This window comes from Myotis brandtii, unplaced genomic scaffold, assembly GCF_000412655.1.
Source record: "Myotis brandtii unplaced genomic scaffold, ASM41265v1 scaffold727, whole genome shotgun sequence".
Classification (NCBI taxonomy): Eukaryota; Metazoa; Chordata; class Mammalia; order Chiroptera; family Vespertilionidae; genus Myotis; species Myotis brandtii.
In genome coordinates, this window is record NW_005370872.1 from 781,773 (window position 1) to 803,559 (window position 21,787).

General features: G+C 43.3%; 1 protein-coding gene across 1 annotated transcript in view; it reads left to right on the top strand.

The window, feature by feature from the left end:
* Positions 1-21,787, top strand: part of DNER (delta/notch-like EGF repeat containing) — a 283,908-nt gene that overhangs the window by 142,364 nt on the left and 119,757 nt on the right. The window contains exons 2-4 of the mRNA XM_014530157.1: positions 2,673-2,969; positions 5,306-5,400; positions 7,606-7,772. Of these exons, the coding sequence (XP_014385643.1) occupies positions 2,673-2,969; positions 5,306-5,400; positions 7,606-7,772 (559 nt within the window). The remainder of the gene's footprint in view (positions 1-2,672; positions 2,970-5,305; positions 5,401-7,605; positions 7,773-21,787) is intronic.

The window sequence follows — 21,787 nt, forward strand, 5'->3', positions numbered from 1 at the left end:
GCAGTTTGGAGTGAGCAGGCCAGCAGGGTGGCAGTGGGGGGCGAGCAGACCAGTGGGGAGGGAAGGTGGGGGTGAGCAGGCCAGCAGGGGGGGCAGTTGGGGGCAAGCACACTGGCACAAGGGGCAGTTGGGGATGATCAGGCTGGCAGGGGGGCATTTGGGGGTGAGCAGGCCAGTGGCAGGGGGCAGTTGGGGGCGAGCAGGCTGGCAGGCAGAGTGGTTAGGGGCAATCAGGCAGGCAGGCAGGCAGGTGAGTGGTTAGGAGCCAGCAGTCCTGGATTGTGAGAGGGATGTCCAACTGCTGGTTTAGGCTCGATCCCTGTAAACCTACAGTAGGACATACTTCGAGGGGTCCCAGATTGGAGAGGGTGCAGGCCGGGCTGAGAGACACACCCCCTGTGCATGAATTTCGTGCACTGGGCCACTAATAATTTTATAATACACTAGGCCCTGTGCATGAAAATTCATGCACTGGAGGGGGGCGGTCCCTCAGCCTGGCCTGCCCCCTCTCACAGTGCGGGAGCCCTCAGGGGTGGGAGGCGACCCAGCCATCAGTGGAAGGCGGCGCCCCCATCACACCTCTGCTGCTGCCACTGCTGGCAGCACAAGCCTTGGCTGGCCCTTATTACCTGCGCCTCGGGCTGCCCTGGGTGGCTGGGCAGCCGGTATCCGAGGTTGGATGTGTGTATTTAAGAATAATATTGGCCTCTGCAGTGAGCTGTCCATGGGTGGGAGGATAGGGACAGAATTTCCACATTTCCTCCAGTGAAGGAGTGTGACTCTTTATAGAGATCTCACTTCATAGTGTGTTATCTACCTAAGCATTCCTTTCAGAGTGCCAAGATTTAATGTCACGTTTCTGCACATAATTACGATCCAAAGTGCGGCTGGTCCCTTTTCTGCATTAAGTTGTACTGTGAAAAGTCCTTTCTGTGATTTAATCACTTAGTATATGCCATCCCAGTAAGGGACTTGGGTGGAGAGAAGGAATAGTAGTAATTGCTATCAACATGATCAAGCCCCTGTTTTAACTCGACATCTTTGAAGTTTACCCAGATGAGCCCACCTACCTGTTTCTTCCTTTTATGAACCCAAAGTCGGTATGATCTGGATCAGGGCCAGATAAAACTCAAGGGCTGGATAATACGTACTCTAACGGCCTTGTGGGCCAGATAGCCTCCGTGGCTGTTACTCATCTGCTGAGGTGGTGAGTGGAAACCTACACAGAGGGCCATGGCCAGATCCCAGTGAAACTTTATCTACAGAAACAGGCTGGAGTTGGAGTTTTCCATCCCTGGTTTATACTGAGAAGCTCTCAATTTTGGTGTTTGGACCAGAGCATCAGAGTCCAGGGATGCTGAAAGATACAGGTTTCTAGGCCTCGCCTTCGGAGTTTCAATGAATAGCTTGGAGCTGGGGGATATGTAGTTTTAAAGGTTCCTTAATTGATTCTACTGCCCAAATGATTAAAACCATGGTCCATTCTGCTTTTAAAATTTATATGTGTGCTAACATACACACAAATAGACACATGGTTTTATGTGTGTATTTAACAATAATATTAAAAACGGCATGATTGTGTGCAAACCATTCTGCATTTTGCTTGTTTATTTCTTTGCCATTTTTACCGAGGTGTCTCTCTGTTAGTGACATCCAGGAATGGATATCATAAAGGATTTCATCCATTGTAATATACAGTACCATTTTTTTCTTTCATCATGTTGTTTCCTTTTTATTTCATTTCTGGAGTCAGATGGATTTTTAAAACATTCTGATGGAGGGAGATTATCAGTCTGTTCCTTTAAGGGGTGATTTTGCCTCAGGGGCACTGGCAATGTCTGCAGACCTTTTTGGTTGTCACAACTGTCATTGCTGAAGGGAGGACTTCTACTGGCATCTGGCAAGTAGAGATGAGGGATGCTGCTAAACACCCACAATGCACAGGGCAACCCTTCCAGCAAAGAACTATCCAGCCCGAAGAGCCAGGAGTGCCTAGCCTGAGAAATCCTGCTTTACTGCTCTTTTGTTCCTTGCTTAACAAAGTGATGAGCTAGGAACTTCTATAAGCTTCTGCTTAATGTGCTTCACCACCATGCTCTCTAGTAGCTTGCAGTGGTGGTGTACACTCATTATTTTGGAACCTGTAATTAAAAAACAGCATCTTTAAAAGCTCTGTTCATCAGGTAGGAAACTGGGAGACCGAGGTAAGCGCATCTTTAGGAGAGAGAAACTGGGCATGAGGCAGTTTTGCAATGGTCCAGGATGTGCAAAAGGAGATTTCACTTTAGAGCCCTACTTTTATTTGTCATGACATGCAGCTACAAGTATTAAAGTTGACATTTTCTTAATAAGCCTCAATTTTAACTATTTTTTGCCTTAGAAAAATTCTCTAAATCACGTGTTCCTGAATTCAGCATTAAGTAGGGCCTTGGTTTGAAGGCTCTTCCCCACCATGTATATATCCTTGGGGGAGGCCTGTTACCTGTGGAAAGGTTAACGTTGGGATGACCTTGGGAGGCTGCCCGCAACATCACAAGTAGTTAAGGACAATGCATTCCCCAGGAATAGCGTTTCCACGGGAGCAGCAGCGCTGAGACACTGAGCTAATTTCCCAGCGATGGCACCACTTTTCTTATGAGGGAATAATTGACCCATTTATGGTCTCGTTTCAGATTGCTGCGGATCCCTGTGCCAGCAACCCTTGTCACCATGGCAACTGCAGCAGCAGCAGCAGTGGCTACCTCTGCATTTGCACGGAAGGCTATGAAGGTCCACACTGTGAACAGGCTCCTCCCAGCCTCCAGGCCTCCGGCTGGACTGAGTCCATGGCCCCTAGACAGCTTGAGCCAGTCGCTGCTACCCAGGAGCCCGATGCCATCCTGCCTCGCTCTCAGGCAACCGTGACCCTGCCCACATGGCAGCCGAAAACAGGGCAGAAAGTTGTAGAAATGAAATGGGATCAAGTGGAGGTGAGAATGTTTTGCTGCATAGGTTTTTACTCAAGACATTAGTAAGGTTAAAATAATTCCAGTAGTTCTAATTATAGCAACAAAAAAAGGAAAACTTTTAAGTTGCCCAGTGAACAAAACAATGTGTCCAATCTTATTCCCGTCTGCGCTTGTTTGGGAAATCTCTCTTGGTTACAGAGATGAGACGTTTGGATTGTGATTGTTTTGTGCGCTTAAAAAGAGGAATCAAGAAAAGAAAAGGAATGTAATTATTCTGGGGAACAAAATCCATATACATTTCCGTGAGACAATCTTATTTTGGGGCAAATGGCTAATGAAGAGTCATAAACATGAATGCAACGAAGACCCGCCATTGCTGACCCAATTTTACTCATGGAATGTTATGTTCAATTTTTTCTTGGTTTGCTTGTTGTTGTTTGGGTTCTATTTTTGGTGACTTGCAGCCCTTCAATTGGGATTTAGAGAAGAAAAAGCTATCATAGATTGAAAATATTTTGAGAACGCATTTGAAAATAAAATTTGCAAATTGTATTTAGTTTGGCAATAGAAAATTCTGTTTACTGAACCTTGGCCAGTCTAGGTTTGCTTATTGTATTTTCAAGTTCATCAAAAGGCTCATTATATAAAATACAAAATGTTCAGCACACCTCTAAAAGTTGACATAAATATAAATTTGCTAGCTGGAAGAACTTGGGAACAAGTCAAAATCATGAATTTGAGGTGACAACGATAGTGTAATTTCATTCCATATTTTATACTTTATATGACATCCATATGGGTTTGTGTGGGGTTGTATTTTATTACAGGTTTTGTAGCTTAAATGAAAACAACAACAACACATAGATCTTTGCATAGCACTTTTAGAGTGAAGGAGTGTGTCTAGAAATTTTCCTTTTTATAAAAAGCGGTAAGGCACCATTTCTTCTTTCATTTTCGTGGGTAATTATAACCAGCTGACCCACTTTTTTTTCATTGCCACACGATTTATGAAGGCCACGTTCAGACTGCAGGGCAGCGTTCTTCGCCTACCTAAAAACTGGCGGACTTGTTCTGGTTTCAGTCTTTTAATAAGTGCTTTGAAGTTATTTCAATACTTCTTTGCTGAATGACTCACTTCTTGAATGTGAAGTAGATTTGGATTCACATTTACGAGGAAGTGTCCTTTAGTGAAAATTTCTTCCCAACCAGCCATTTCAATCTATTTATTTAAAGACATACTGTCCGACAGCTGGTAAATGTGCAAAAGAAACGCCTCGTCTTCCTGTCCTGCTGTTATTTCTGAGGCTGTTCAAGAAACAGGTGAAAAGTGTGGCTAGAGGAAGACCTTCCCTTTTTCATGAAGTGATGGTGCTTTGGGAACCCGAGGCTATTTGGAGCCCTAGGGGACTAAAATGTATGGAACAGTTGTCTGTTACACAAATTTAACAAGTTGGACTCGAGTCTTTGTATATGCATGGTGGATTTTATTGGTAGCATTTGAGTATCCAGCCTTCTGGGCAGTAAGTTCTAAGTGTCGGGTGGGGTGAAAGTACTGAGAATTTCTGTATTTTTCTCAGTTAATTCAGTGATGACGGGTACTTTTAATACCCTTTTATTTTGACTTTCGTGGAGGAAGACAGTGATCATGGTATGAGGAATAACAAATGAATGAATTGGTCAGAAGCACCTCAGTGGACACAGCTCAGGTGTTCACAATATGCTTTCTGATGAGCACATTATCCCTTCCCCTCCCTCCACCAGCTCCTTTTTCATATACATCAGTATAACACTTTGGGAATATATTACTTAAAAAATGAAGATATAGTCCACAGGGGAAGAGGGCAGCTCCTCGGTTACCTGGCCTTCGTGTGGGCTCCTGAGACCCATCTCCGCACGAGCAGGGTCATCCAGACCAGATTCTTCTTGCCTATTGTTTGCTTAAGGGCTCACTCTCCTAGTGGTGAAGGCTTATACCGCAGTGTGTAAGCTGGTCCTTAAAGGCCACCTCCTTGTTCTATAAGCTTTTAATCCTCTAGGAACCCCCAGACTGAACATAGAGCAGAGGCCAGTGACTCTTGTTAAATGAAAGAGCAGCCAGCGAACCCTGAGCCCCTCCCTGGGATAGCCTATATTATTTCCCCAATCTCCGCAATGGGTAGACTCTTCCCAGGAAAACTTTCGCATTTCAGAAGCTCAAATGGCAAAGCTTTCATTTTCTCTTGAGTTGCTAAGGTTTCACTTGTCCTTTGTCCCCAACCCAGCATCACCGCAAGGAACGGAGGGATGTACCTCATAGAATTTTGCTTTATAGTGTTACCTTGTGCTGTGAATCCCAACCTCTTTGTTCTTTTTCCCAGGTGATCCCCGATATTGCCTGTGGGAATGCCAGTTCCAACAGCTCTGCGGGTGGCCGGCTGGTGTCCTTTGAAGTGCCACAGAACGCCTCAGTCAAGTAAGGAAATTCTCAGTGAAAAAACGGTCAAGGCTGGTACTGTGACTGGCTGTGAGGCTGTGTCTCTCCATGTTACCGGTCTGTAAATGGTCCATCCAGTGAGAACCGTGCATGGAGATTCATGTGTAGACGTGGGTGCTGTTTGTTTCAGGGAAGACTGTAGAGTGAGTTACCTGCAGGGATGGAGACACTGATTTGTGGGACTGGTCTGGGTGAGTCAGGTGTGAGATGAGAAACCCCGAGGCCTTAGGTAAGGTCCATGGCCAGACTCTTCACTTCCCAGATGATTTTCGCTTCCAAAATTCTTTGGCTTCTTAATATTTTAATGGACCATTGGTTAAACTCTTATGCATAATTTACCCCGAATTTAAAATCTAAACATTATAATATTTTCTTTAAAAACAAACAGCCCAGAAGAGAGCATTTTTGTTTTGTTTTAAACTTGAGCTCTTTCAGATTACGTGCTGCCCACTGTCACCGGTGGGGGTGGGGGCCAGGCACAGGGAAGCAGGTTCCCATGGCCCTGCTTAACCTCCTTTTAAGGGAGCAGCGGGCATGCAGAACTCTCCCATTTATCCAGGGCTGTTCTGCCCACCTATCTTCTCTACAATAGTCCCTGAGAACTGTTTGGAAGAGGGGCTTTGTTACATTGCCCCTGCACCCCCTCCCCCCAGCCTTGACCCAGTCTGGTCGGGAGAAGGGGGAAAGAGCCAGGAAGGGCAGTGAACTCTGGGCACAGGGAAGAAGTCCCCTGAGCAGGAAAGGTGTGGCGTCTGAGGCAGCTTTGAGTTCTACCAGCAGGGGGACCCCGGTCCTAAGTGTTTCATTGCTTTTAATACAGAGGAAACCCTCATGGGCCTGAGCTGGTTTTAGGGAAATAAGGTTCATTAATTTATGAAGCCATCTCCCAGCCCTTTCTTCTCTAACAGCGATTTTCAACCTTTTCCATCTTATGGCACTTATAAACTAATCACTAACAATCTTCAGCACACCAACAAAATATATTTTTTTGTCAATTGGACAAAAAAAAAATAAAAAGGTATAATTTTGATTCACTCACACTGGATGGCTATTGTTGTGTTGACTGTTGTCACTCTTTTACTTGACAATCTAAGGGAAAAGAAGTCAGGGCCCCTTACTAAATAGTCAGGTATTGCATGTTTTAAAAATTCTTGCGGCATGCTGGTTGAAACCCGCCGGTCTAGGTCATGTTATCTTACTTTCATAAACCTTTTCGAATAGTTCTAATTTTCTCTCCCTTTAAATGCTTCCCCCGCCCCCCAACAATCCAAGACTCTCTTAGGCTGCAGAGCTGGGCGGAATAGCAGAGTCTGACCCAGGCCGAGGGCTGACTGATCTCTGGGCGCCCTGAATTCTCTTGTGAGGGTTACTGACCCCTTGCACTTGGCGTTATTCATGACTTCAGTCATTCATCAGCCCTTTCCCAAGCACCCTGCTGTGAGCCGGGCTCTGTGCTGGGGAGGGGCAGCTCTTCTCCCCCAGGTAGAAACCCAGGGAAGGAAAGGTGGCGGGAAGGTGGTCAGAGAAGGTCTCAGAAAGAGGGGATGTGGGGGCTAAGCCTTGAAGATGACTCACCTCCCAGGTGGAGGAGGAGGTGAAGGCTGGGAGCTGGGCCGGGACCTACTTGGGGAACAGACAGCAGTCCTGTTGTCCGATCGCTGGGTTGCAAGGAAGGAGGTGACAGATTTGAGAGGGAAACTGAGGCTGAGGATGATTAGCATCCATGGCATCTCATTCTTTGGGTTTTATCCTGAAAACAAGAAAAAGCCAGGGGAGACCTGAAGCCTGGGAGGTGCTCATTTTGACAGCACACCTCAGGTGGCTGTTTGGGATGCATTCCAGCAGGATCCTTTCTATTGTGTGGAAATGGAAGGCGTTGTCTCTAAAAAGAACTCAAAATAACTCTTTATTATTGATGAAAACTGTGACCCAAAGGTGAGTTACCTGTTAGTGATTTTGTGGTCTATTTTTGATCAAGGAGGAGGCAGACATTTCTAACAAACGTGGGAAATGACAGCCATGGATGGGCACAAAGTGGGTGCTTGTTTATAAGATCATTTCATCCATGTCCCCATACTTCCGTGGATGTACACGTCGCCTCTATGTTTATTTTTAATCTGATGAACTGGTTCTATGGTGAGTTTTTCTGGATGGGACTCCCATTGACACCACTCCTGTTTTCAGAATTCGGCAAGATGCTACTGCCTCGCTGATTTTGCTGTGGAAGGTCACGGCCACGGGATTTCAGCAGTGCTCCCTCATCGACGGCCGGAGCGTGACCCTCCTCCAGGCTCCCGGGGGCCTGGTCCTCTTGGAGGAGATGCTCGCCTTGGGGCCCAACCACTTCATCGGTGAGTTATGGAAACCTCCCACCCAGCACCATGTCTCAGTTTGGTGTGTAGAGACTGTGTACAAGGAGTTTTCCAGGAGAATCTGTATTCTAGCCACCAACACTGTTCCCTTCATTTTAGGTGAGGTTCCGCTTATAATAAAAATTGCTGTTGAAGGTAATATTTCCAAGGTGGCTCAATGTGGGAGGCATGTGGGCCCTGGATTCCCGAGACTATATCCCAGCCCTGGCCAAAGGGTCTCAGGGGTGTGACCTTCGGTGCTCAGTGCTCTGAATATCAGCTTCTGATTCCCAGCTCTTCCGGCGGCTTTCTCCAAGGATCGTGGGCAACTGGAGGCATTGAGTTCATTTGCTGACAACAAATTTCATGGGGGAAAATGTATCTTTGAAATGTGTTGTTCTTTGAGGAGTAATGTTAAAAAAATGTACTTTGATATAGTGATAATATATGTGATATGTTAATCACTAAATTACACTACATTCTCAAAAATTACACTTTAGGATGAGAAGACAGTGATTCTGAGTAACAACCTTTCTTTCTCTAACCCATTATTTTCCATTTTGCAAATTTGTGATCTGGTATCTTTTACGTTTCCTTACCTAGAGCTTTCTGAGTGTTTGATGTGGCTTGGACGGAGCTCACAGTCTGTAGTGTGATTCTCTGCAAAGGTAGCAGACAGTGTGCACGGCTCCTTCCGAGGCAGAGCGGCCAGGTTTCTCACAGTGGCAAATTGCCTCACACCCACACACGGCCAGCTGCTGCTTCTTACAGAATCTTTTCATCTTAAAGAAGCAAGATTTCTCTTTTGTAATCATTGTGGAAGCCCTGTGCTTACTCCATTGACATGTGTTTAATGCTCTTTCTGTTTAACTTTTTTTTTTTATAAGCAGCTTCTTAAAAATAATTCATTTTTACAACACGGGGCTCTGTAACATGAATGCATTTTAGTGAAGAACCAAAAGACTACTTTGAAGAGGACAAAGGCATTCATCTGACAGATGAGCAAATCGATGCGAGGGCAGTGGGAGAAAGCTTCCACGCCGCAGGGGATGCCCCAGCGTTGTGCTGCTATGTTCAGTCACTCCTGCTCCTCTTTGGAAATAACTGTGAATTCACTTTCAGGAACAACTGTCTCCTCTCTCCCCCAGCCCCTTACTGTCAATAGATTCCATGTACATACCTGAAGACCAAAGTATTTGAATGTTTCTGTGCAACAGAGCAGAGGAGTCCCTTCTGTGTCTTTGGCTGCTGTCACCAGCTTTACACAAATATTCCTTTTTAAAGTTTGTTGCTGAGAGCCTAATGTTAAACTTCTACTCAGTCCAGACGATGACAGTATACTTACATTTGACCTCTTTCAGTGCCTTGACACTTAATGTTTTTAGCTTTCCTTCATGACCACTGCCTTATGAATACTTACAGTTTCATAGAAAGAAAGAGGTGATAAAACATTTTACCAAGCATCTGGCTTTTTTTTTCTGTGCCTCCATCATCCATTTCAACTCTTCTGCTCTCTCCTTAATTAGTCCTTCTTTTTCCTAAACCTGTCTCTTCCAGATATGTCATTTGCTTTATGCAGTGTTTTGGAGGTAAATAACAAAATTAACCTTTGTTTAGCATTTTCTGCTCCATGGGAGGCATTCTAGGTGCTTGTTAGCTCCCCGAGTGACTCAGTGGCTCAATAGTTTGTATTTTCAAATAAGAAAGATTCATTGTCCTGTTGCCTTTCCATGAAACACAGTTGTAGCCTGCTTGTCTTGGTAAAGGAAAATTTTTTAAAACCTGTGGTTGCTTGGAAACACTGCTGTGATGGATGATCTCAGGGGTGAAGGAAAAACCAGCCCTCTGGTGTGTGGCCCCTGGTTAGAAGCTGTTGGAGGTCCCCATTTCCTTGGGGTGAAAGCCCCATTGGAGTCCTCTAGGTCTTATTTCCTCTTATCACCTGCCCTTAGGCATATTTCCCCTCACATCTACATGGTGGACCTCTGCTCTTTCACCTGCTGCCTGTCCCATCCCAACCTGGACCCTCACCCTGCCTCACCCCATCATTCCCATGCCTCTGACCCCCAAATCGATTCCTCTTCAACGCCTCAACAAACTCTCCGCATTTGGAGTGGTTTAGAAGGAAAACTGCCAGCCAAAGATGCTGCCTTACATGGATTCTCAGCTATCCTTAAACTCTTAAAAGTTTTTACAAAAACACACAGATGACCCTGGACCGTTCTCATGGCTGGTTCTCCATTTGATCAGCAAACCCAAGTGGGGATGTCTGCTTTACTCACACTGCCCACCTGCCTACTTGCTCAGAAATGCTCCATTTTTCCTTTCACACTTTTCTCTTTTATGGTCCGTATTGGTTGCTACCTCAGTCTGATATTTTATCTCTTTTTTCTTCTTTGAAATGATTTTCACCGTGATCCAGCCTGTTCCTCTCTCCCTTCATTTTTCATGGTCTAGCTCAGTGGTCGGCAAGCTCATTATCAACAGAGCCAAATATCAACAGTACAATGATTGAAATTTCTTTTGAGAGCCAAATTTTTTAAACTTAAACTATATAGGTAGGTACATTATTATTAACTTAATTAGGGTACTCCTAAGCTGGCCTTTGCTAAAAATGTCCTCAATCTGAGGGGTCAACCTCAGCGAATGTACCCCCACTTCTTATCACGCCACTTCTTCAAAATAGACTCGCCCAGGTCGAAAACCGACTTCTGCACATGGGCCAAGAAGTTTCAATCGCACTGTACATACATGCCTGCTCATGGAATTTTGTGGAAGAGCCACACTCAAGGGGCCAAAGAGCCGCATGTGGCTCGCGAGCCGCGGTTTGCCGACCACTGGTCTAGCTGCTTGTATCTGTCTCTCTCTCTTACCTTATCCTGTTCTCTTGCTCACAACCCACTGTTTTATCTTACTTTCATGACACTTGTACCATTTTTTTCTTATAGTTTTTAGTACACTTTTACGTCTCATTTATATTGTAAAAGTAAGTGCATTTTTATGTGTAGTCCAGACCATTTATGACCCACTAAAATGGCTCTTAATACCTTAGATCAAAAGAGTGAGTGGTGCAACCCATAGGAACATACTTTAGGACCTGGGATTACTTCTTCAGGATTGTAGCTACTAAATTAGCCACTCACCTCCAGAAATCAGTGACTTCCTGGTCTTTGTAGCTGATGTCTTACCTGGATTAGAGACATCCCTAGTCTGTGCATGCCTCTTGGGTGCCTCCGGGGAGCCGCTGAGTGCTTGAAATTTCCTTGATTCTAAGTTATTAGTTTAAACAGATTCTTGTCATGCAAAATAATTTATAAAGCAGTGCATTCTCTTTATTTTCTTCTCTTGAGAAGCAGAGAAGAACAAAACGGTACTTTAGCAGGTACAATGAAGGGAAGAGTTTCCTTTCCTTGAGGTAATAAGGCTGAGCTGGTTTGGGTCTGTCTTCATGACACCCCTAGAACTTCTGCTTTGGACCATGGCCAGCTTTTACAGACTGACGCCAGCCCGGAGCGGGCCTACATTGTCCCTGCCTCTGAACCTGGTGGTCGGGATTGCTGGTCACCCTTCCTCGATGCTCACCCAACCTCAGCCCTGCAGGTTTCCTGTTTGTTCTTCTCTGCACAGCTGGCATCATTTCCCCCAGCTCTTGACTCCTTCCCCTTCTTACAAGTCTTCTATAAACCTTTGCTTTACCAGCTGTGTAAGCTACTTCTCCCTGGTAACTCATTTACAGCCAGCATCACACAACTTAGCTTCCGAATGTTCCCTATGCTCTTTTTGTGTTTTTTTTTTTGTGTGTGTGTGTGTGCTGATTTTACATCTTTAATTAGACTGTAAGATTTGAGAGAAGCGACCATATCACAGGTCCTTGTACCATGGTGGCCACATGGTAGTTACCTGAGTGATTAAATTCTGTTCATAAGTAACGGTTACCTGCTCAGTAAATGCCACGTGAAGAAAATTTCCAGCTGCAAATGTCAATCTTTAGAATTCTTTGTAGAGTTTCACAACCCACCTCTGTGACATTTAAACTTTCTTCCCTTTTATTACATTAAAAGTATTTTAGAGGGTCAAATTAAAAAGAAAAGGAAAGAAAGAAACTTTTCATCATTCTTTTGGGAATGCTACATTTTGCATTTTGTCCTTTAAGATATCTTACTCAGGGGTCAGGGGTAAAATAGTCAAAGAAAGTTTGAAATTGCTACCAGCTATAGAAACATTAACATCTTTGCCAAAAGCTTAAGCTTGAACAAAAAATGCAAATATTTCACCTTTGCTGATTATCTTAAAACCACAGTTGAATATGGTGTATTGAACTCCCTGCAATAGAGGAAACAAGAGTTGGAAATGTTCAAATAAAAAGTAATAGTTGGGAGAGAACAAAAGCCGAGGAAGGACAAGGCTGCCCTGAACAGCATAATGTAGATAACATTCTTATAGCTCACATTTGCCTAGAAGGAAGATTTCTATTAAATTAAATTTTACTTAAATTGAAACCACATTTCTATATTAGTAGCAATCAGAATCATTCTTCTTGGGATCTTTTATTATTGGTAATGTATATTAGGATTTTAAAACTAGTTTGCCTTGAACTTCATGATTTTGCTCCTGTCTTTCTAAATATTGTCATTGCCAGCATCATTTATTTATTGGTTCCTATTAATTGTGGTGATAAATTAAGCATTGATAAGAAAGATGGATTCCATTACAGACACACCTGGTCCCTATAGTTGACAGTCTAAACTGAGCTGGGTCTCACTGAGTGTTGGTTGCTCAGGCTGCGATTGAGTTGGGGTGGGTGAGCCCAGATGAATAAAATGTTTTTCCTACCCTTCAAGATAGTCCTTGGAATTAGGCTTCGTAGAAAGGTGGGTTGCTGGTCTATCAGACCCAGCAGAATCTTTTACAAGCTACTCAGGTCATTCTTTCACACACCATAATTTGTGCAAATCCTAGGAACTAATCAATAGTATTTGTCAATTAGTTCTTTAGAAGTAAAGGACAAACATATAGGACAAACATATAGAGTAAAATTAGTCGGCGTCCATGTGTGTAAGTTACTGAGGTGCTTCTGTAGATTTGAGCACCAGTTTCATAATTTAAGAGAATGAAAAGGTGGCAGGCAGTTCTCCTGGAAATTGTGCCTGATTCATTGGTTAGAGCGGTTTGCTTGGTTTTGAGAAGCAAACTCAAGATATGTCTTTATAATGATAAATTCTCCTCTCTCCCTCCCCATTCTGCCTCATTTTCTTGTTTTCTCCCTCTCTGCCCTTTATTTAAAAAACTAGAGGCCCAGTGCATGAATTCATGCACTGGAAGCGGGTGTCCCTCAGTCCAGCCTGCACCCTCTCCAATCTGGGACCCCTCGGACATCCCTCTCACAATCTGGGACTGCTGGCTCTCAACTGCTCGCCTGCTTGTCTGATTGCCCCTAACCGCATCTGCCTGCTGGCCTGATCACTCCTAACCACTCCCCTGCCAGCCTGATCGACACCTAACTGCTCCTCTGCCATCCCGATTGCCCCCAACTGCCCTCCCCTGCTGGCCTGGTTGCCCCAACTGCCCTCCCTTGCCAACCCAGTCCCTCCCTTGCCAGCCCGGTTGCCCCCAAGTGCCCTCCCCTGCCAGTCCGGTTGCCCCTAACTGCCCTCCCCTGCAGGCCTGGTCGCCCCTAACTCCCCTCCCCTGCTGGCCCGGTCACCCCCAACTGCGCTCCCCTGCAGGCCTGGTAGCCCCCAACTGCCCTCCCCTGCAGGTCTGGTCCCCCCCCCAACTGCCCTTTTCAGCCCTCCCAGCCTGGTTGCCCCCAACTGCCCTCCCTTGCAGGCCTGGTCCCCCCAACTGCCCTCCCCACCCTCCCAGCCTGGTCGCCCCTAACTACCCTCCCCTGCAGGCCTGGTCTGCCCCCAACTGCCCTCCCTCCCCTGCAGGTCTAGTCGCCCCCAACTGCCCTCCCCTGCTGGCCTGGTCAATGGGTCCTAGGGACACTGTGAAGGTAGCTTTTCCAGACATGATTGAATGTCAGGGAAATAGGGGAAATAGAAGGCAGAGTCAAAAGTGACTGATATCAGGGATTCAAGTTGGGAAGTATTATTAACAGGAATATACTGAATTGGAAAGAACAGCTGTCTGTGACAAGGGTGGGGGCACTCAGACGTCCATGAAGAGCTGAACCTCATTCGGGAGGGAGGCTATAGCTGGAGATTGAGAGTTGAAGTCTTCTATGTGAAGGTTAGAATTGATTTTAACTGCCCTCCCCTGCTGGCCTGATCGCCCACAACTGCCCTCCCCTGCTGGCCATATTGTGGTGGCCATCTTTGACCACATGGGGGTGGCCATCTTGTGCGAGGGTGTGACGGTCAATTTGCATATTACCGGTTCATTATATACGATAAAGATGGCACATTTTGCTTATAGATTGATATGGAAAAATGAAATGATAAGGAAAATTATTTTGACATTTAAAAGAATTTATTAACTGTTTTTTTAAAAAATATGTTTTTATTGATTTCAGAGAGAAGAAGGGAGAGGGAGAGAGAGAGATAGAAACATTAATGATGAGAGAGAATCATTATTTAAATTATTTAAATTATTTAAATCAATTGGCTGCCTCCTGCACACCCCTACTGGGGATCAAGCCTGCAATCTGGGCATGTGCCCTGACTGGGAATCAAACTGTGACTTCCTGGTTCATGGGTCAATGCTCAACCACTTAGCTACACTGGCTGGGCATATTGTTAGCTCTAGAAAGAAATACCTTATTACTTAACCAATACTAGTGAATTTCAACCCATCTTATCTACAGAATTTGATTGGAATATTTCTTTAAAACTTTTCCTGCTTCTTTTAACTTAGAACAAACCTTCCCAGGGCTTTGCCAGTTTGCTGAAAGCTTTTCAGTACAAGATTTCAACTAAGAAAATAATTTCTTTAATTGTTTTTTTTTACAGTCAAATTTCTGCTCCTCAATAGCATCTCTTCTCTTTCTTCTTTCTAAGGGTGGGGCAGAGGAAAGGAGAGAGAGGGGAGGTAAGGAAGGAGAATGAAATAGAGAAGAGAGAGAAGTTGATTGATCCTCAGGGCTAAATATATAAACCCCAGAACTATGGTTTTCTTTTACTAGAAGGTAATTTTAAAATTTACTCTCTTTTTAAAAATAAAAAAATGCTCTTTAATGTAGACAATATAAATGATACACTTTTTTGAAAGAAGAACACATTTGTGCACTGTCTGGTTATTTTCTTTTTTCATTTAATCACTGACATTCTTTTGCATTAATAAATATAAACCCATAGTACTCTTCTCAACAATTGTGTAGTGTTCCAATTAGGTCCTTCCTTTTTTGTTTTTTTGCCTCTTTAGACAGAATTTGAAACATTTTTATAACCTTATCTTTGTATCTATAATGATGATTTATTTGGGTTAAATTCCTAGATGTGGAATTTACTGAATCAAAAGGTTCATATATTTTAATGACAAATTTGATACAAATTTCCAAATTGTTCTTAACTTTTTTTCAGTTTTCACCCATGACAACCAGTTTATCTTTGACAATGCACATTGCTCCCCTTCCATGGACTTTAAGCTAGGTGCTGTTAACCAAATTCAATTGGAAATTTGCATACACCTCTTAGCAACTTAAGAACCTGAAACTTGTAGGGAACCCCTCAAGACTGTGATTAACAGTCTCCAGAAAAAGGACAGTTCAAGTCTCTTTAAACAAAAGATATTTAAAGTGGTTGCATCACACTATGGCATTTAGAGTCATGGTGAATAGAATGGCTTATTATATCATTGCATTTTGCATATCAGCACAATTGTAAAATGGTGAGAGAGGGTGGCATATGGGCAAGTGTCTGTTGCTCTCAAGGTCCCCAAGATTGGTCATGCTTTAGTGACATTTCTCCCACTTAATGTTCTGCAAAAGAACATTTGTGTTCTAGAGACGACCCCTCCTTCTCATAGATCCTTTTGTTTCCCCACTTCAATATCCTGAAGGTAGATATTTAAGTTGCATTTATCAGAGACTTTTTATGGGGTCAGATATATTCCAGGAGGATGGGGCAAAGGATTTTCCGGAATGGACGAGTTTTTTGGTAACCTATCAGGGAGGCTTTCGAGATGATCATTTGATTTTGACACAAAGTCTTGGTAGTTGTGATTGCTTTTCTTGAAGATTTTGGGTAAAAAACTCAAAGCAGCAAGTAACTGGACCAAAGTAGCGCATGTCATCAGGAAGAAATTGTGGTTTTGGGTGAAGAATATAAATAATTAGGATTGCATTTCAAAAAGACTCTCTTGCCTTCTCCTCTCTGATGCTTTCTCTGACATTTTGGGTTTGAATGCCAGGATATTTTTGGTGTTCACATGCTCCCTTAACCAGTGACACTCTCCTGGCTGTCCTGTTTTAATGCTGTAATTGTGAGTTTGACCTGCAAAAGTGATATTTGCTTGGTAGACAAATGGAAATATCCTTAAATAAATATACTGACAAAGACTGTTTGGCTACATCACTAATAACAAATGACAGCCTCTGGAATGCTACCGTGTTAATAAAATAAGCTCTTGGTCATCTCTCTACATCCCTGTTTATTATCAATAAACATTTATTGATTAATGACTATGTGTAGGACACTAGGCTAAGTACTAGGGATACAAAGGAATAAAAGGTCAAAAGTCCTGGCTTTGAGAGATCTCTACCTTCAGGCAGACAGGACATACTCATTATGTAACCGAGATAAATCATGTCCCACGACTGTCTTGTTCATGAAGTCACATTTAAATAAATACAGTCTAGTAGCCGAATAATGAATTAACACTCTTGAAATCTTTATTCATCTTTTTGAGGGAACATGAATAAGAGTGGGATAGATGCATTCCTATTATGCCTTAAAGTCTTGTCAATCTTACCTCCTCCTCACTAGTATTAAGAACTATGTGCTTGGCACTTTGGGAAATTTTCTCTTCCACTGTCATCATCTCCTCCCCAAAATCTCAGCCCAACAGCCTTTAAGGCGTTTTCTTCCTTTCTCTTACTGCTCTTTCAACTCATTAGTCGGTATATCAGTGTAGCCCCTCTGTTGTTTGTTTTCAGTTTTTCTCTCTGTCTTGTCCATTACCTGGCTTCTCCACTACCAGGAACTTGCCTGGGAACTCCCCTTAGAAGCTGAAATAAGAGGAAGATTGTACACATTCCTATAATAAATAATTGTTTCTCTTGTTAGATATAATTTGGAGATGATGTTGCACATGAGATGGTAAATGAGAAGATAAAGGAGCGTATATTAAGTATCAGATGAACTATATAGTTAATTTAAGGGCTCTATGAATTCAGAAGAGAAGAATAATCACCAAGGGGAAAGTTGAGGCTTTAGACTTGAGGTATACCCTGAACTTGGCCTTGAACTGAAGAGTAGGTATGAGAGGGAAGGCATACAGGGTGAGAGCAGTGGTAAGAGCAATGATGTAGGAGGGAGAGTGCACGTGTTTCCAAATAATAGAGCAATTTGGCTGGAGCAGTAGATTTCAATAAATAAGCCATGGAAAATTAGAAAAAGACAGAAGGTAGGAGCTAGGCTGTAAAGGGGGTTACGTACTGTGTGAAGGGGTTTAGCTAGAAGGCGGTCATGACAGTAGTTTATAATATGGTGAAAACTGTGGAGTAGCTTTTGGTGGTGAAAACAAAGGGTCAAAATCAACTGGGAGGGCCCAGTCGGCATGGCTCAGTGGTTGAGCATCAACCTATGAACCAGGAGGTCACAGTTCGATTCCTGGTTAGGGCACATGCTGGGGTTGTGGGCTTGATCCCCAGTAGGGGGTGTGCAGGAGGCGGCTGATCAATGATCCTCTCTCATCATTGATGTTTCATCTCTCTTTTTCTCCCTTCCTCTCTGAAATCAATAAAAATATATTATAAAAAATCAACTGGGAGTGGCTGCAGAAAGCAGGACAATGGGTCCTAGGGACACTGTGGGGGTAGCTTTTCCAGACATGATTGAATGTCAGGGAAATAGGGGAAATAGAAGGCAGAGTCAAAAGTGACTGATATCAGGGATTCAAGTTGGGAAGTATTATTAACAGGAATATACTGAGTTGGAAAGAACAGCTGTCTGTGACAAGGGTGGGGGCACTCAGACGTCCATGAAGAGCTGAACCTCATTCGGGAGGGAGGCTATAGCTGGAGATTGAGAGTTGAAGTCTTCTATGTGAAGGTTAGAATTGAAGCTGCTGGGAAGAAGGAACCTGTCAGGAGAGAAGGAGCAGGTAGGGAAGGGGTTGGGGAAATCAACACCTGGCTTCCTCTCACTAGCGACGGCTAGCCTCAGGTGGAAACACTTTACACTGTAACCAAATGTCTGTGAAGCGTTTTCCCATGCCTCATCTTATTTGATCCTCACAGAAGTCCTGGAGTAGGTAGATAGGATACTCGGTGGAATCCTGTTTTCATTAGCTGGAAAACAGATTTAGAAAACTTAGAAACTTGACCCGCCTGAAAAGTCAGAAATGGTGGACCTTGAAAATGACTTCAGGTTTTCTCACTGCGCAGAATATAGTCAAACACTGTTGTAGTTAAATACTTTACCCTTTGTTCTCCCTGCCTGATCTACAATAATAATGTGCTTCGTGTTGATATTTACTGCTGTGTTGCTGACAATTGCCTGAAAGAGAAGTTGGGGTGCTTCACTGGGCTGGAAAAAGTTTAGCTACATCAGAAATCCGGTCTAATTAAGCAAGATTGTTCTATATATATAAAAGGCTAAGTGCTACATCAGTCTAATTAAGCAAGATTGTTCTATATATATAAAAGGCTAAGTTTACTCATCCATGCACGATTATCTATCTATCTATCTATCTCGCTGGCGCCAATCGCACGCATGTGTTTCTGTCTGTCATTGTTGATCATGAATTTGGTTGTTTTTGTTGACATTCTGAAGCTGAAAGAAGAAGGCGGCGTCCCACGGAAGTAACAATGGGAATTAAATATGATCATAATAGTGATCTGGGTAGATATAATTATCCCCGTGTAACCGAAGTTGCCGTCATATTCAGAAACGAAGATGGAGGACCTCCTTTTGAAAGGGACTTGCTCATTCATTGTAAACCAGATCCTAATAATCTGAACGCCACTAAAATGAAACAAATCAGTATCTGTTTCCTACATTAGATGCAATGACGTATCCTATTCTTTTCCCCCATGGTGAAAAAGGCTGGGGAACATATATTGCATTAAGACTCAGAGATGACAGTATAATCTACAATAATACTAGATTCAACAGATGAAGTCAAAAAGGAAAATTTTCCCATCGAATTTCATAAAAGTATTACTCCTTCGGGAATGCCGTGTCATAAATTAAAATTGAAAGTGGGTGCAATCATCATGCTACTGAGAAATCTTAATAGTAAATGGGGTCTTTGTAATGGTACTAGATTTATTATCAAAAGATTGTGACCTAACATAATCGAAGCTGAAGTATTAACAGAATCTGCGGAGGAGAGGTTGTTCTGATTCCAAGAATTGATTTGTCCCCATCTGACACTGGCCTCAGTGTTAGAATAAGTTTAATCAATTTATCAGTCATTGTTTTTATCAATGTTGTTTTTATATCATGTTTTTGTTTTTTTATGTCATGTCTTTGTTGTTGTTATATCATGTTGTTATTGTTTGTTAATCAATTTATATATTATTTCCATATACATTTTACTAATTTTCTTTCATCTCTGACACTTCTATTATAGAGAAAGGGCAGATAACGATTTCTTCTAATTAATTTCCTTTTAATGTGCACGAATCTGTGCACTGGGCCATTAGTTCATAAATAAAAAACAATCAGCAAATTCACAAATTAATTTTGTAATAATGTGACAGTTGTATTTTAAGAAGCAGTTAATTTCAAATATTAAAGTGTGATTGGCTTTTACAAACAAGCCTAATTCCAAAGTTTGCATTTCATCCTGGGGAGCCAGGACCCTCTCTGGGGGTGGAGGGCAAGCAGCCCTTGGACCAAGGCAGTGGCCTGCAATGAGCACTAGAGATGGAAGCTGGGAAGACCGAGAGCACTTGAAGTGGTTGATAATTTTTTTCTTTGTTTCAATGTGAACAAAAGTTCCTTTAGTTTTGGTTTTGGACCTCTGCCTTACACACAGAGATTCCCATTAGATTTTCCATAGTAAGGCAGCCTGTTCATGCAATGTCACATCGGGATTTAGGACCATAAAGGTTGCAAGGGAGTCAGATAGAATTTTTAATTTGCTACATTGACTATTACAGAAAGAATCGATGATCAGATAGCGGTCCCAGGACTTTTGTAAAGACTGGAGCATAATGAAATCTGTCTTGGTCAGATAAAGGAAACCCTCTCACCCCACTGAGCTGACAGTCAACTGAATTAAAGAATTTAATTTGGGGAGGGAATGGATTGGGAACAGGGACAATCTGTAATTCATTCTTTCTTGATAAGCCCCGGAAGCAGCACTGGCGGTGTTGTTCGTGGTCTGGGGAAGGGCATGGTTTATAGTGAGGCTTACCACCGAAGTTGGTTTGGGTCTCTGTGCTCAGGGAAGCTCCTGGCTGAGGTTGAAGCTGCTCTGTGCTCCACCGAGGCTGTTAGCTTGAGCAGAAGGCCAGGGAAGTTTGTTCCTGTCACCACCAGCTTTCTTTTATGGGGTCCTTGTTTCTCTTTCCTACCTTGTCCTTCCTATTCCCTCATATTTGCTGGTACCACATGCAGGTCACTTGTTTTCCTTCCCCCCCAAAATTTATTGAGCACCTACTGTGAGCCAGGCACCTGCTTGGAGCTGATGATAGAGCAATAACAAAATTAAACAAAATCTTTGCCCTCATGAATCTTATGTTTTAGTGGGTTGATAGGTAATAAATAATTCTGCAAATAAATCGAAAACTACAACTGTGATAAGCACACTGTGCTATGATGTAGTTGATAATAAAAACCTGACATATCCTTGGGGCAGGGGAGATCACTATCTTGAAGAAAGATGATTAGGCTGAGATATTAACTAGGGAATAACGAAACCCTTACAGGCAGAAGGCTTCAACTGCATGTGCAAAGGCCCTGTGGCTAGACAGAGAACACAATGTCATAATATTGGAGGAACTAAAACAAGGGTGAAAGAGGTGGAGAGGTGGTGGTGGTGGTGGGGGAAGTAGCCTGGGCCGGTCCTGCCTGGCTGTGGAGGCCACATTAAGATTCTGGTGGCAATGGGGAGCTATTGAGGGGAAGGAGCTGACAAACATATTCCTCCTATGTCAGGTCCCTTCAGAAACATACGCATTTTAACTTGGCAGAAAAGAAGTCATCCTTACAGCTGCTTCTCTGCCTGGCTGTCACACACCTAGGGCATTGGTGAACCCACCGGTGTTGGTAGTCATACCCCCAGAGATTCAGATTCACTGGGTCAGGTTAGAGCCTATATAGCAGTTTATGATGTAAACTATAGGTACTTCTGACTCACTGCCAATTTCTAGGCATTTGTGAGCCAGATCGGAGAGGGGCTGAGTGGTGGGGTCTTTTCTGAAGCTCCAGAAAGTGGAGCAGATAGGTAAGGCTGCCCCTGAGCATCTTGAGGACTGAGGCCCAGGGTATGACTGTGCTAGTGATGAGAATGCTAATATGAGCTAGAAATAGCCTGACCAATCAGGCTGAATCCCAGTCCACCTCCCCACACCTCCCAATTGTTCTCTCCCCAATCATGGCGCTCCCCTAGGGATTCATTGCAGTGCATTGGCTGCTTCTATTTTTAGTGCCATAAATACCTGCTCTGAAAAAGAAAGGTGTTATGCATAATTGAAGAAGCACAAGCATCTCAAATTAGAAACCTCAGCAAACACTTGTAAATTCAGGCAACGTCTTTCATATGACCTTGAAGTTACCAGACAGTCTTGTTGGTGGCCACTTAAATGTGAGATTTTGAAACAAAGAGATGTCACAGAACAAAGGCAATTGACAAATCATTTTCACAATGCTTGCAACAGCCAGGAAGGTAAACATGTTAAT